Raw genomic sequence first — 16,565 nt, forward strand, 5'->3', positions numbered from 1 at the left:
GAATCTCTCATCTTTATTTGCACTTTACTTTTTATGGAATTAAATGCTGACTTCTTAGAGATGGATTAACTATTTTGCTGGTAAACCCTATGGAGTTCTCATTTTCTATTTAGAAATTGTGAATTTCCCCATTGTTTCCATCAAACCAATCCTGATGTTTTTGAATACTCTCACCCAGATGAGTAACTACAATGATGTACACCAAATCTCTGAAAGCTGACCACTACTTTTCTATTCCACTATTGCTAATGATATGTTGGATCAATTTTCCCTCCAAGTCAGCAACAAACTGTTTGCAATTGAGAAAGCACTCTGATGTCTTGACATGAATTCTTCTTTTAGTCTTCTTGCCATGGAGCCACTGCTTTTGTTGAATTAGAATACTTAGTTTGGAGAGGATAAGGCTATAATTGGCTCTGCACATGCCACATATTGCCTTCATCACTATTACATTCTTTGTTTTTCCCTTATAGTGGCATTTTATTAAATGCCATTGTTTGCTTCAAGGGCTAATCCATGAAAGTTTTATTGAGTTTAGATAAATGGAAGACAATGTTGGTGATGCAGTGATGTGACACACAAGTCTTCAGTAGTAAGTGGTTGTTGCTGTTCCAACTCAATTCCTCCCAAGGAATCCCTTCCATATTCTGTGCCTACTCTGGCATTAAAGTCACTCAGAATTACAAACTTATCCTCTTTTGGCACACTGTTGACAGGAGTCTCTTGGTCTTAGTAAAAGTTTTCTTTGACCTCATAAGGGTTCAGCATAGTGGGATAATACACATTGATGATGGTGGTGTGGCATTTTCCTGTAAGTGACAATCACATTGTCATGAGCCTGATGTTTACTCCTTTTCTATTTTACCTCATCACAGAAAAATGTATCTCTAGCTCCAACTCCAATTAGTTGACCTTCATTAGTCAGTTTTGTTTCACTCAGGACTGTTCTTTAGATGTAAACTGTGCTGAATTCTCAAGCAACAAGAGCTATTCCTCTTTCAGGTCTATTAGAGTTTATGTGTCCAAAAGCATGCACATGTTCCATATACTAATGTGAATGAAATCATCTTCATAAAAGTTTTTGTAAATGTTCTTGCTTTGACTGAAGGGTGGAATCCCTACTAACTGCTATAAGCAGGGTTGGATGAAGCAGACAATTCCTAGGGAACCTTTCCTATTCCCTTACTCATGCCAGGAGGTGAGAAGTATGGGGTCAGCTGAATCCTACTGCTATTTCAGTCCAATGAGAAGATGACTCTATGCCCTGGGTCACCTGGGTGCAGGGTTATGACCACTGTCCCAGTGTATCTGAAACTGTTGCTTTGTTAATTGCTCATCCCTATAGGATTTCAATGTAGGTATAAAATAATGAAAGCTAAATAGTAAAACATAAAATGGTATGGGTGTTATCTTTTGACTTGTGCATAAATTGGATTTAAGTTTGGCAGAGTTGCGTGAAGTGGTCAGCCTCACTTTCCCAAAGTCATCAAAGTCCAGTGGCAAGACAAAAACCAAGATACGGTGATAGGTTGAACCGCAATAGATGATTTTGTTTTATTCAGTGTCTAATGCTCTAAGCACTCCATGGTGCCTACTTCTGCCATGCTCATAACCAACGGAAAATTTGTTCTCCTCTGCCCATGACTCCAGGGGTCTGATTGGGGCAGACACTCCCTCTAACTCTCTGATGGGTTTGAGGTTTATCAGTTTCCTTCAGGTTGGCTTAGCTTGCTTGCTGAGGTTTTGCTAAGTGTGACCAATGCATACATATGCTACAGTTTCTTGCCGACACAGGTGAGAACTGGGTGGAAGTAGACCAAAGGAAGATGAGCAACCTTGAAAGAAGGACTCACTAAGCCTTCACAACAGATGTACGAAGGTTTCCTGAACCCTCTGTATATCCCGATAGAAAAAAAGGTCTTTCAAGCATTCTTAAAGAAAAGAGCATAGTTGAGAAATTTTGAAATACAAACCTAAAAAGCAACTTGGAAGAAGCTAAAAGATCATTATTAGTGGGATGGGGCCTGACCTCAGTACTCTGTTAATACAGGTCTAATGTTGGAATGAAATGAAATACTAATAAATCATTAAACACTTAACAAAAGGAGTCTTGCTTAGCCCTAATATAGGGAGAACATACAAGGATAGGATAGTATTTAGCTTCTATAAAAGCAGCTTTCCTCAAATCCATATAGAAACATATCTGGTCAGCAGAACAGGATGAAGGTAGTTGGATAATCTTCCAATTTGGAAGGGCCTTGACTCCATGAAAGTGAGAACTTTTATGCTCCTGGCTTTCCAAAAAAAGCCACGACACTATCAAGAAGAGCCTATGTTATGGAAGGCAAAGCATAAGCCTTCCTAACTCATATTTTGAAGACAAAAAAGAAGTTTGGTAAATACTGTCCCTATCATCCTAGGGATCTTCTAGAGAACCTTCTACCATTTAAATGTTTTCACGGGTTCTACTGGATTATCTTTCTAGCCTAGGTAGTACTACAGAAAGAAAAAAATGAAAGAAAAATTACAACCCTCTTCCTTACCAGGAGTTACCATAAAGAAAAATAAAACAATATTAATAACAGAAGCCAAAAATCTTAGTCCTTTCATTCCCCTTCAGAAGAAATAAGTATAGGATATCAATGAAATGATCCATATGGTAGGTGATGCTGTCTTTTCATTTCATAGTGAGTCTCTTATTGCAAAGGGCTCATGAGGACCTAGAGCTGCAGCAGTAATATACAAGACATAGCACTACTGATAATACCTCCAGCCATAATCACAGATTATTCTTCTGAGGAAAATCAATGATGATGAGCAGAGGTAGCACCAGAAACACCAAGAACATGACACAGATGACTTCCAGCAGGCAACAAATTTTCATACTTCAGGATCATCTATAGTAAAGTAGCTAAGAGGTTTTTTTTTTACATGCAACCTGTGCCTGGATCTAAACTAATACCAAAACTCTCCCACCTCTCTCCTCCCTGAGAGCCACTTCTGTGGAATATGAAATCTTTGCTCTCTTGAAAACCCATGGAGGGGCTTTTTCTTTTTCCACAGGAGTAAAATACTCTCTGTCACTTCCATCTAAGGACTAAGAATTACTAATGAATTAGATAGGGGGCTTCTCCCCTAGGATAAATTCATCCTAATTATACAGTTTAACTTTCCCCACACTATTAGAAAGCAAGAGTACATCCCAGTAATACCATCCTTTTGGTCCCCTATGCTTTTTCATATGCTCTTTCTACAAGGCAAGGACACCAGTCAGTTGAAGAAGACATAAACAATTTCTCCAGTGGGTAGGGTGCCTTCTAAGGGGGCATAAACCTTGATGCAAAGGTCACTGTGTGCTGGGGAAGGCCTAAGGAAAAGATAGAAAGAGTTCACCAGAATTATTTCTAAAAACCAATTCATTCTTATCAGATAAATCTTTCTGGAGCTTGGGCCTTAGAAATCATTAGACTAGAAAGCCCTTCTGATTCCTGCGGTGGCACTAATTTGCTTCCAGGAGGCTGGACACATGACATGAGCAGTCAAGTACATGATTATGCAGTTGTTGATTAGTTGGGGCAAATCTTTTGCTTTGAAATAGGAAAGTGACGTTTTGCCAGTTGGGGACAGGTTGAGAGTCTGGGTTAGTCAAGTGCTCCAACTCACACAAGTATAGCTAGGCAGGAATAGCAGTCTAATTCTTAGGAAGGAGGATCATATGGTCCTGTGTCCAGCACAATGTTGCTTCACCATTTCTGTGTCCATATTGGCAAAGGACTTGTTCCTCAACCTCTGCTGTTCTTATAATAGTTCTAAGCTTCTTTAGTATATGTAGTCTCTGATGGGTGCTCACATAATATAGGAATACTATTTCTATTGGGAGACATAGAAACATTCTTCCATTTATCCTGACCCCCAAAGGTGAGGGTCTCTGATCACCTAGTCCCATGTTCTCCAGATCCCGGACTACTTAAATCAAAACCCCATGTTTACTATCTAGAAATCAATGTAGATGAAGATCTTTTCTGCCCTCTCACACCAGGCTATCTCACATGCCAATCATGCAGCCTGGAATTCAGCCCACTGAGACTTGCCAAGGCCTCTGTTCCCTAGAGTATCTCTTGTTGCCATATTAGTGGCTAGTAAAGTCCAACTTTATATACTGATCTCATAGCAAATGAAACTGTTAACAAACCATCAAAATAGCATTCCAAAGGATCCATGTTTTTATAGGTGGGGGCTAGTGAAAAAAGGAAAAGTTTCAAGATGGGAGGTTTCAGTCTCTAAAATAGCCAACACCTGTTTGTGAAGGGCATTAATACCAGAGGAACACAAACAAGTATGATTTTTAATGTACCACTTCCATTTAGCAGTAGTCTTCTGTGCTCTACTCATTTTGTTTGAACAGACCATCTTGAATCACCAAACTCCTAAGAGACAACTCTGGACAAAAGGTGTTAGTATAACCTTGCATCATCTGTTTGCTAGAAAACAGAATCCAAATAGGCAAGTGGCAGTGTTTTAAAAAATTTTGTTTTAATCAGCCAAGATCCATTTTTTTCACTCTCCCACCAGAATTCTCCCCACCTAAATTGAGAACACAAGAAAAATAAAATACATTATAAACATGCTTAATTAATCAAAGCAAATTTCCACATTGGCCATATTTTAAACATATTTTTGTCTCATTCTGAATTCTTTGTCCTTCACCTCTCTATCAGGAGTTGAGTAACATTTCATACTTAGTCCTCTGGAGTCCTGCTTGGTCATTATGCTTTTAAGTTTAGTACAATAGTTTTTTTTTTTTAATCACATTTGTATTTTATAACTTGTTTATCTATTTCCCAACATAAGAACATTCCCTAGATTCCCATTCTTTGCCACCTTAAAAAGAGCTAAACAGATTTTTGTATATTCTTTAAGTTTGTTCTGTTTAAGACTAATTCTTTCCTTAATATACTTCCTAATTCCCCTCCTCATTCTCCCCTTTCCTTCCTATTTCTCTGTTGAGTAAAATGTATTTCTGCATCCAACTATGTGTATATATATTCTTCCTTCTTTTGACCAGTTCAGATAAAAGTGAGGCTCAATAATCAGTCACTCCCTCTACTACCTCCTCTTTATATAGATGTCTTATTGTGCACCCTAGTTATGTAAGATAATTTTCACTAAATTTCCTTTCCCTTCCTCCCCTGCCCTGCCCTATTATATTCTTCTTCCCTTCTCTTTCAATTTTTTCCCCTTAAAATCATCTATCAAGACATAATACAACTATCAGGCCTTTAATTGGACTTCCTCTATACACCCTGAAGATTCAGAGGGGATACATATACCATCTTTCCATATTTGAATGTAAACAGTTTAAACTTGTCTAGATCTTTTTTGTTCACTGATGCTTACCTTTTTATGTTTCTCTTCACTCCTGGGAAGTTTCTATGTAGTTCTGATCTTTTCATCAGGCATGCTTGAAAGTCTCCTATTTCAATAAATATCTTTTTTTTCCCTTGAAACATTATACTAAATTTTGCAGGGCAAGTTATTCTTAGCTGCAAGCCCATATCCTTTTGAGGAAATTTAGTACTAAACTGTTTCCCTTTCTTTAGCACCCCAAAACAACCTTTGGATTGTAAGGGGAAATTTTTAAATGAAGCTACAACTTGCTTCTTCCCTCATCCTCTTGTCCAATAAGAATGGAGACAATTTTTTTTGTCTATATGTAAACAAGACTCTTAAGATGGGGTAGAAAAAGGTAGACATGTGCACCTTGGAGCCATTCTAAAGGTCTCCTTCCTGACTTTGGTTGTCTTGAAGACTTGCCTCTTTTCCAGAGTGAGGTCGGAGTTCTCCAATCAGAGGGACTTTGGAAAGGACTTTACTGTGGAGAATCTGAGGCCCTAACATGTTGCCACCTACCCTAGTTCCTTTTCCACTACACACTTTTTTCCTTTCTATGTTTCTAGGAACACAGATCCAAAGTAAAGTTAGGTGACTTGCCAAATGTATTATATATACCTTATGTACTAGGGGCAGAATCATTAAAAAAAAAAACAAACTTTTGGGGGCAGCTGGGTGGCTCATGGATTGAGAGCCAGCTTAGAGACAGGAGGTCCTAGGTTCAAATCTGGCCTCAGACACTTCCCAGCAGTGTGACCCTGGGCAAGTCACTTGACCCCCATTGCCTAGCCCTTACCACTCTTCTGCCTTGGAGCCAATACACAGTATTGACTCCAAGAAGGAAGGTAAGGGTTAAAAAAAAAATCATTCTAGTTCTTTGTTTGCTTATTTTAAATTTACCTCCAATAAATCACACAATTTATTTGCATTACAGGCCTGAACTCTGGAAGTAGACTGATTGGAGGAGAAATTACTTTGAACCACTCATTCTACACTATGTAAGTTTGAGTGGCCTGTCAATGCCACTGAATTCCAGTAAAAGTATCTCAATGGTTGCAAACTAAACAGGAAGGAAGGAAGGATTGGATTATGTAGCTCTTTCCACCAGCACCCAATCTCTGACACAATTAAGTGATGAGAACCATTTCATTCCCAGAAAGGCTAGAGCTCCTGGTAGACCAATGCTACACTGTTACTTTTCACTCTAAACAGAAACAAAGTATCACATTTGACTTTCAGGCTTAAGAGCAACAGGTAAGCAGGTAGATGACCATCTCAAAAAAGTTTTAGTTCTACTACATTCTTATTTTAATGAATGATTTGGACTTTCAATCAGAGCTAAATTTTTAGATATATGCAAAATATACTATTAGTATAGTCTAAGGATATAAGTATAGACTTACAAATAAAAATTTCAAAATGTTAATCAATAATCCTCCATTGTATGATACTAGTACACTAGTAAATCTATCTAAAGAACATAAGGAATAATGGTCTCAGGCTTCAAATCTAAATAAAATTTTCCATTAAGTTCTTATTTTAAATGTGTGGGGTCATTAATATTTTATTATTAAAAATGTAACTACCCAAATGTGTATTCTTACTTAAACATCCATTTTCTATTACATTTCATATAGAACAATTTGATAAATAGCATTATTCTGAAAGGATATGGGGAAGTCAAAAGACAAATTTAATTTTAATGTATTTAAGTAAAGTATAAAAATGAGTCAAATAGATCAAAACATCAACAGGTCCATTAGAATGTAGAGAGGAAATCTTGGAGGCTTGTTTTGCTGTGGTCTTTTTGCCAGCATTTTATATGAATATTTTTGAATCAATATTCATTAACGATATTGGTTTATAGTTTGTTTTTGCTTTTGTCCTTCCCTAAGTTGTTTTATTTGTGTATTTGTTTGCTTAAGAGTATAGCCCTCCCCATAATGTTTAAAATTTTGTGTATTAATGATGCTAATTGTTCACTAAGTTTAACAGAATTCACTTGTAAATTCACCTAAAGCTAGCTACTCTATCCTCCCTTTGGTGGTTCCTTCAGTTCAATTTCTTTTCTGAAAATTTATTAAGTTCTCTATTTTGTTCGGTTAATTTTTATTTTTCATTTAATTTACGTTCTTATGTGTAATAGATTTGTATGTAATAGACTGTATGAAGTAATTGCATGTAAATTTTAATAACTAAAATTTCTGTCGTAATCACACTTTTTCCATTTTTATTTTCGCGATTTGATTTTTAACATTTAGGATCTTAAAACACCAACACTAAAGAGATTAAAACCGGGTTTTTTGCAAAACACAATACCAACAGGAGGAAGAAAAATAACAACCTTTACCTTTGGGTAAAGTTTAGGATGTTTCTGAGAAAGGGAATGCTTCAAATTATTTTTATGGGCTAAAGTGAAGCTTTATTACAAACATGGAAACAGGAAATCCCCAACTTTCTCCATATAGCTCAGAAGGGATATTTGGACTTTCTACATTTTTTTCTCCCCTACTCTCTACCCCGTCTCATTGATGAAAAGAGTTTGTTCATAAGCAGGGCAAACCTTAAAAGCTGGGACCTCATTGAATAAATGGAAAGCCTAAACACTTCAGAGAAATTTCAGGTGCTCAGAGGCTAACAGACTCGGGAGAAAGGACCAGGAATTCCCCTAACCTAGCACGCTTTAGATGGGGGTGGACCTAAAAAGAAGGGGCGGAGGAAGAGGGAGCGGCGGGAGGAAGGGAAAGGAAAGGAGGGGAAGGAAAGGAAGGCGCACCTCTGACCTATAGCCCCACGCTCCCGACTGGTACTCATGCCTAGCAAAGAAGACTGGAAAGGTGAGCAGGGGCGCGGGCTGCTGGTGGGTGGAAAGAGAGGGGAAGGGCTCCAAAGTCGGCCACGCCACCCCCGCCCAAGGTTCCGAGAAACCCCACCCAACAGCGGCCCGAGGGAGGGAGGGGGAAGGGCCTGCGCGACTAGACCGCAGCAAGTCAGCCCTCCTTACCCCCGCACCAGCTCAGGTGGGTCTGTCCTTCCTTCTCCTCCTCTCTTTCCTTTTGAGCACTCAGGAAGCCGCTAGGCAGGGAAGTGTCGTAAAGCTGGGGACAGGAAACTTTACCGGGGGGTAACAGCGACGGCGCTTTACGGCAGGGGAGGCTGAGTGAAAAACCTCGGCGGCGGCAGCAGCGGCAGTGGTGGCCGAGCAGGAGGAGGTGGCGGTGGCGGCAGCAGCGGCGGCGGCTCGGCGGCCAAAGAGGAGGAGGCGGTAGCGGAGGAGGAGAGGGAGGAGGCAGAGGAGGAGGAGGAGGAGGAGGAGGAGCGGCGGCGGAGACTGGTGTGGGGTTAGTGGCGAGGAGGTGCAGGGGAGGGGGGCGGCAGGCCCGGCGGCCCGGCCTGGGCGCTGGGGGTGGAGGTGGTGGAGGGTGCCGCCGGGCAGCTGGGCGGCGCTGTAAAAGGAGGGGCGGGGGTGGGGGGTCAGAATAAAGGGTCTAGGGGTACCTACTCTGGGAGGAACGGTTTCCGCCTTTGTTCCCCTCCCCTCTCCCCAGTTACGCCCCCCACCCTCACCCCCTTTCCCTTCACCTAGAGAAGCGGCCCGACTCATGGGCTCCTTTCTCGGTCTGTGTCACTTCTAGGATGGCGGAGATACCGCCCGGGCCTAGCAGCCTCCTCCCTCCGCCGCCGCCACCGGCCGCGGCCGAGCCCCGCTGCCCCTTCCCCGCGGGGGCCGCCCCGGTCTGCTGCAGCGAGGACGAAGAGGACGACGAGGAGCACCGAGGAGGAGGAGGAAGAGGAGAAAGCGGAGTCAGGGGCAGGAGCCCGGCCGGCGAGGTCGCTGCCTCCAAGGGGCATCAGCGTCTCCATTGCCCGCAGACACTGGCGGCGTCGCTGCCTCCGCCGCCACCGGTGCAGCAGGAACAGCAGCAGCAACTCAACGGGTTGATCAGCCCCGAGTTGAGGCACCTTCGAGCAGCCGCTTCGCTCAAGAGCAAGATCGTGGGCGCTGCTGACACGGCGGCCACGGGCCCCGCCACCGACGGGAAACCGAGGGCAACTGCAACCAAAAAAGCTGGGCAGCCCCCCAGTGAAAGACCCCCTCACACTCTCCCCAATAATGCAAGAACTGCGCTCCCAAACCCTACAACACCGGCAGCAGCTGTAACAGCAGCAACAAGCGGCCTGGCGTCGGCCCGCAATGGACTGGCTGGAGGGACTGAGCAAGAGGAGGAGGAAGATGAATCGCTGCTGGTGCTCTCCTCGTCCCTGACAGCTGCCTGCAGCTTAACCACCTCCTCTGACAGGGAGGCAGAACCTGAGGAGGATCGGACGATACGATATGTCCGATATGAATCCGAGCTACAAATGCCCGATATCATGAGACTGATCACCAAAGATCTGTCTGAACCCTACTCCATTTATACCTATAGATATTTTATCCACAACTGGCCACAGCTATGCTTCTTGGTAAGTGGGTGGAAGGAGAAAGTGGGGGTGACCCCTCAGGATCCAGACCATGCAGGGGAGGGAATGTGTGTGGCAGCTGACACATTTCCTAAACCCCAGCATTTCATAGTACAGAATGTATACACACAATTATTTGAGAGTTTGTTTTTTTTTTTAAACTGTTTTGAAGGTAAGAAATCTTGGATGGGCAATTATATTGATGGAATGGAAGTTTAATGCAAAGGGATTAGGGTTCTTGGGTCATATCAGTAGTATGTAATTGTGTTTTAACTGTCGTTGAGAAAATCCATTCATCATCTTCAAAACGCTTTACAGTCATTAATTTCGAACATGTTTCTACTCAGACAGGCTGTATTATCCTTTCAGTAGAGAAATGTATCCAAAAACTTCTGTAGTGACAATAAGAGTAATCAAAAACATGTTTTGATGAGTCTGATTATCTATAATGGTATGGCCAAGGTGAAGCATTAAATCCTATAAATACATTTTGTAATCAGAAGGTTTTTTTTAAACTTTAGAACAATTAACATCATGATAGCTGACTTGGTTTTTAGTTTCCTACTAACAATTATTTTAGCTTGGAGTTTGAAACCAAGGGAGTTGTACTTGTGTAAGATTGTAGAAAACTAGTTGTGAAATTGTTACTAATTTGATTTTTGTTTGAGAATTGGTAGTCAGACAAAAAAATAAGGGTTTCTATGTGTCATATAAAACTGTTTTATTGCTGTGTTTTTAAGTTAGCAATTTTTTTTAGTACTGAGAGGATATATATGGAATGAGGTTTTCTTTTTTTTAATGCATTTGGTTACCAAGTTTTTTAGCCTACTGCTTGCTGGTGGCAGTGATATATATATATATATATATATTAAGTAAGCTCTAATAGGAGTGAATATATATGACTATTATTATGTAAATACAAATAAATTGTTTATTTTGTCCAGTAAAAGTAAAAGTAGCACTCCCAAAATTCTTAGAACTTTTATGATTTTGAAAGGAGAAACTATCTATTACATTAGCACTGTTTTTCTCAGTGTAATGTGTTCTCAGTGACTTACTTATCCAAACCATTTTTTCACTATTGGTTTAAAGCTATTTACTTTTCTTACAGGTGGTTTGTCCCAAAAGTAATTTTTCACTCTGTTAATCTGAGAAAATGATTTGATCATTGTGGCTCACAGTACCATTTTCAGTCTATCCTTAGGACTGGTAATTTTTCTTTTACTTTATGTTGAATCTGCCATTAGAGAGGGAATTATTGTTTGTAAGAAATAGTGATTTCATTCGGTATTTTAAACATGATTTTCTAGTTTTATTAGGAATATCTAATGGTTATGCCAGTTGCCTTTTTTGTATTTAAATATGTAACTTTAAGTATTAATTAAGAAATAACCCTTTCACTTGTATTGAGCTAGATTTTTAATAGAAATACCTTTAACTTTTGTCTGTCAACTGAGTTTTTAGACTCTTCATAGTTGGTCTTTCTCTTATTCCATAGAATTGTACTATAAGTTCTAAAGGAAAGGTTTTTGTAGTAAATACTGAAGACATGGGTCATGATTTTTATAGGGCATTTGATTTTCCTGCTAATTTTTAGGGACAAAGGCTTAATATCCAATAATTGGGATTTCCCAATGCAAGATTTGTTTGCATATTTAGCTCTTTAAGCAGTGAAGATTAGAGTCCAGTTAGAACTTAGTGTTCCTTTTATGGAAGTTTTAAAAATTTAGATTTTCCATTAAGAACTAGAGCTATTAAAGATAAATTCAAATTTGTACGTAGTTGCAGGTTTTAGGAATTGTTAGAAACTGTAGATTAACTTTATTTTCCCACAAATGAAGAAACTGAAACCCATAGAGTTTGTGTTGACTAAGGTCATATAGTGGCAGCCCAAGGCTTTTGATTGCTGGATGATACTGTATCTCCTGATGAAAATTTAGATCCAAGAGCAGGCAAATGGTAGATTAGAAAGAACATCAGGTGGGGAATTAAAGAATCTTGGTTTTGGAGGGGACTTTTAGAGTCTATTTCATCCAACAGGTTACCTGTATAGGAATCTTCCCAACAAGTGATCATCCGGGATAAATTTACTCATCACATCAGCCCTTTCAGATACTTGAAGATATCTATCATATCTTAATTTTTTCAGCCTATTGCTTGATCTGGTCTTAAGACTCTTCACTGTCTCTATTTTTCTCCTTTATGCCTCTTTATCAATCACAGTATCTTGATTGAACTGTGGGACCTATTATGCCTTGTGCCACATTAAGTAAGTTACTTAACCTCTCTGGGGTTTGTTTCCCCTTCTGTAAAATCAATATGTAATATAATCTCAAAGATTCCTTGGAGCTATGTGTTTTTTCTTTTAATTTTGGTTCTATAGAAGAGGTAATCTTATTTCCTTTCAAAATACCTACCCTTGGAAAATGGTTTGAGACATTGAAATGCTAATCCAGTTTCCCATGGTCAACACAGCTATTAAGGGAGGCAGGAGTTGAACCCAGTTTTTCCTGACTCCATGACCAGCCATTTCGCCACTGTTTTGTACTGTCTCTTCCTAAGCCTGTGTATCTTATGACCATAAATGAAGTTGAATATAGCTTATGCCCCTAACGATGTCCTTAACCTCTAATGGATTAAAAGAAGATAGCATTAAAATAGCAGAAACCATAAAAATTATTTGAATTGACAAAGCGGTTTTATATATTTCTTTTTATAACCATCCTTGAATTTATCTAAAACTTTTTTGAAAATTACTTCCAAATATGTGTCCTATGGTAATGAGTTCTGTACATGTGTTAGATTTATAAAAGTACTACTTTATTTTATTTGTTTTAAACATGCATGATCCAAAGCTTCAGTTGGTTTTTCCCTAGATTTGTGAACAAGTCCATATAATTGTCCAATTTATATTCTTTGTGATTGCTCTCGGGTTAATTGCACTGATCTTTTTTAAGTTGTATTTCAAAGATAATTTTCTGTACTTAGAAAAATCAATAGTAATAGATTCAGAGTGTATGTTCAAAAGTTTTTGGATTCAGAATTTGGAAATCCAAATTTATTTGGAATCAATGAAGTCTAGATTGTTCAAATATCATTTTAATCTTAACAAAATTATTCCAATTTAATTTTTTTTTAAACTCTTACCTTCTGTCTTAGAATCAATACTGGGTATTGGTTCTAAGGCAGAAGAGCAGTAAGGGCTAGGCATAGGGGTTAAGTGACTTACCCAGGGTCACACAGCTAGGAAGTATCTGAGGCCAAATCTGAACCCATGACCTCTAGTCTCTGGGTCCAGCTCTCAATCCACTAATCCACCCAGCTGCCCCCAATTCCAATTTAAAATGGACATATCCTTAGCAGTTCTTTAAGATTTGAGCCAGAAGCTTTTTAAGATTAATAAACTTTGTTACTAATATTTTGCAAAAAAAATTTTTTTTCATTTATATTAGATTTTGGACTTTTTTGTATAAAATGGAGTTTTTATTCTTGAAAATGATACACAAGTATTTTGTCTGCTTATTTCTGCTTGACTAATGGATTAGAGATAGACTGAGTGAATTCAATCTAATTGTTAATAGTAAGGTGTATTAGATTTAGTGTTTTTGATGACTTCAGTACTCCAGTTAAGCGATTACAGTTTTGAGTCTTAGAGAGATAAGAGACTTATTAAAATTTTATTTATATAAACTGGGTTAATTCCAGAAGTCTCTTCTAGTATTTGTCATAATTTTCTAGATAAGTATAGTAAATTATATGGACATTTTCCTATTTAAAAGTTACAACTCAAGGAAATCAATACTAATGTATGTCTGTTGATTTTTTTTTAATATTATGTCAATTTATGTGGGTTAGCATCAATATTTTTCCTAATAAGCAAGTTGATTAATTCAGATTATTTTTAGTATTGCTTTTATCTCTCATTTTTTCTCTAAAAACTGTAATTTATTTTTCTTTTAAGTTTTAAAATGAATTACAATTTCAGTCAAATGCTATTTTGTGTAGTTGTACTTTTATTGAGGTCATGTTGTAAATACATTTTACTATATAAGATATGCGTTCTATGTAATTTTTCATCATTGTTACAGGAGTTTCATTCAACAAACATTTATTGAGCTCTTAATTATGTACAAGGCATTGGGAATACAAATGTAAAAAAAAAAGAAAAGAAGACATAATCTCTGCCCTTAATGTGCTTGCATTATTCTGGAGAAGAGCCCATCATGATTATAATATTCTATTTTTTCCACAGGATCCAGGCTTAGTATACAGTTTCCTCTGGAATGAAACTAACCATTAAATCTTAATAGCAAAAGAATTTTGGTTTTTAAAAAATCAAAATGAATCATATATTAATTTGTTTCAAGTTATGAAAGCACAAATAAAACTTCAGGGTTTTGTAAGTACTAAATAGCTTGGGAACTGTGATAAAACAAATAATTATATGAGATATTCAAATATATTTTAACTGACAGGGAATTTAGGATAAAAGATTCAGAAGCCACAGTCTAATCATTTGTATTCTATATAATTCTTTAAAAAAAAAAAGGTTTGTTGGGTCATTGATTTAGAGATGGAAGATGATTTTTTAAAGTAACAATGTTTTGTGTTTTCTTACACTGAACTTTTTCTGTCTTAAGAACAAAATGAAGACAAATCACAGCTCATCCACGCCAGTCAATGAATGGGTGGAGAGACTGTTATGATGAAATTTGTTAAAACCCAGCATGACTCAAACTTTTTGTGACTGGAATTATGTGGAGCATCTCTTCAATACTATTAATTAAGACTCCTATAAATTCAGCTAATAAACTTTTTAAAAAACAAAGTTCTAGAAAAACTGAGAAGCACTATTAAGCTTAAAACCTTAAAATTCATATGCCAGAACTTCCTCACGATAGTGTTCTCATGGCCTATGATTTAAGATCGCCTTATAGATTAGGCTGCCTTACATGTGGTCTTTTTGACACTTGAATCTCAAAAGAATTTTAGTTACTAAATAACATATCCTTTTAAATGTATTTTTCTCTCAATGAATTCTTTTCTAGGTAGTAAAGGCAGGAGTAAAATTTATATTTTATAATAGCACATTTGGGTATATCCATTTTCTTAAAAAGTGAGTGGCAGCTGAGTAAAGACACATTTTTTTAAAGAAAAGACCCTAATATGGTTGAAGTAATATGCTATGCACTTTTATTCCAATATAATTATATTTGCCCTTTCCATTAAACATGTTAGTAAAAAGTCCATATGATGTAAAGGCTAATGTAGAGTATTGGAATTAAGCCTATGGTTCATACTCAGGTGTCCTGAATCAGTGGTTTCTCTCTTTTCTACATATATTCTTTCTCCTTTCTGTCCCCAAAAGTCAGTAATATTAGCTTATCATGATTCATGCAAATTTTATAATTCTTATTTGTTTCATTGTCAAATCACTAGTTACTCAACACGTACATTGTGCAAGATATTCTAGCTGACCTGTTTTTCAGGCTGTCAATAAGCATAATATAATAAGACAGGCAAGTCACAGGGTGTCCTAGGTTATAATTTTTAAGGAAATTCTGACTTGATTAGACTATCATTATTTTGAGGTTCTTGGCTAAAAAATATTCAGATATTTAGAGCTATTTGATTGTAGAAATGTATTGTGTCTGATGAGAATATATATTTCATAAATATTCATTTATTTTTAAGGCCGTGGTAGGGGAGGAGTGTGTAGGTGCCATCGTTTGCAAGTTGGATATGCACAAAAAGATGTTCCGCAGAGGTTATATAGCCATGTTAGCAGTGGATTCCAAATACAGAAGAAATGGCATTGGTAAGAAAAACAAATTTTTTATTCATGTAGTTAAAGAAGCGATTGGGTACTTACAAGTTTTGAAACCAAAGGCTAGTAAAAATGAAAATGATATTTAGAAATGAGCCTATGAAACTAGGGAAAATAAGCTAAATCTATCTGACACCCTTTCAGTATACTTAACAAGATCTCATTTTTTACTTAAGGTATTTAAATTTTTTTTTCTTTTATGCTTTTCAACTTAATTCATATATATATTTTTAAACACCTGTGATATATAAGATCCTATCTAGGTGCTTGGGATATGTAAATATGATACAACCTTATTCTAGGGGAATTCACAGTTAACAGGAAGAGCATACACAGAAAACCATGGATACAAAGGAAAGAGTATGCTAAGAATAAAGGAGAGGGCCAGTGAAAGTGCTATAGAGAAATGTGGAGTGAGAGATAACTATCAGTTAGGGAAGATCAGGGAAGGTGGCTTCATATAGAAACTCAACTGAGTTGGATCTTGAAGGAACACATATAAAGAATTTCTGTTCTAAGCCTCTGGAGAGCTTTTCCACCTGTAAATACCTTTGAAACATTTAAGATGTTTTGACTTATAATATATGCTACAGGCTTCGCAGAGTTGTAGTTGTATTTGATATTTGTCCTTAAGAAAACTTCAATTTACTTACCTCAGATAATGGATACAATTTTTGTTCAGGTCTCACTAGCACCAAATAGTAATCACTAGCAACTCTTATAAATAGAAGGAAGACTCGGAAAGGTGAAGAAATAAAAATTGATGTATTTTACAATTTCAAAACTTGTCCTTTTTTTCTGTGACTTCTGTCAAAAACATATCCATATAACACTGGGTTATTTGTTTGTTGTGATGGAGGAATCCACAGGGAAGGGTTTTCTGAAT

The 16,565-nt window shown here is 37.7% G+C and overlaps 1 protein-coding gene across 11 annotated transcripts in view; it reads left to right on the forward strand.

Moving 5' to 3' along the window:
• NAA30 (N-alpha-acetyltransferase 30, NatC catalytic subunit) overlaps positions 1–16,565 on the forward strand; it is a 59,320-nt gene that overhangs the window by 27,437 nt on the left and 15,318 nt on the right. For 5 of the 11 annotated variants that reach the window (XM_056810804.1, XM_056810803.1, XM_056810800.1 and 2 more), the window contains 4 exons: positions 6,326–6,389; positions 8,542–8,732; positions 9,027–9,855; positions 15,547–15,670. In XM_056810804.1, the coding sequence (XP_056666782.1) occupies positions 9,028–9,855; positions 15,547–15,670 (952 nt within the window). In that variant the 5' untranslated portion in view covers positions 6,326–6,389; positions 8,542–8,732; position 9,027. Of the gene's footprint in view, positions 1–6,325; positions 6,390–7,834; positions 8,229–8,316; positions 8,412–8,534; positions 8,733–9,026; positions 9,856–15,546; positions 15,671–16,565 lie in introns of those variants that run through there. The other 6 variants (XM_056810802.1, XM_056810806.1, XM_056810807.1 and 3 more) reach the window with 6 other exon arrangements.

The sequence above is a fragment of the Monodelphis domestica genome, chromosome 1 (assembly GCF_027887165.1).
Source record: "Monodelphis domestica isolate mMonDom1 chromosome 1, mMonDom1.pri, whole genome shotgun sequence".
Lineage (NCBI taxonomy): Eukaryota > Metazoa > Chordata > Mammalia > Didelphimorphia > Didelphidae > Monodelphis > Monodelphis domestica.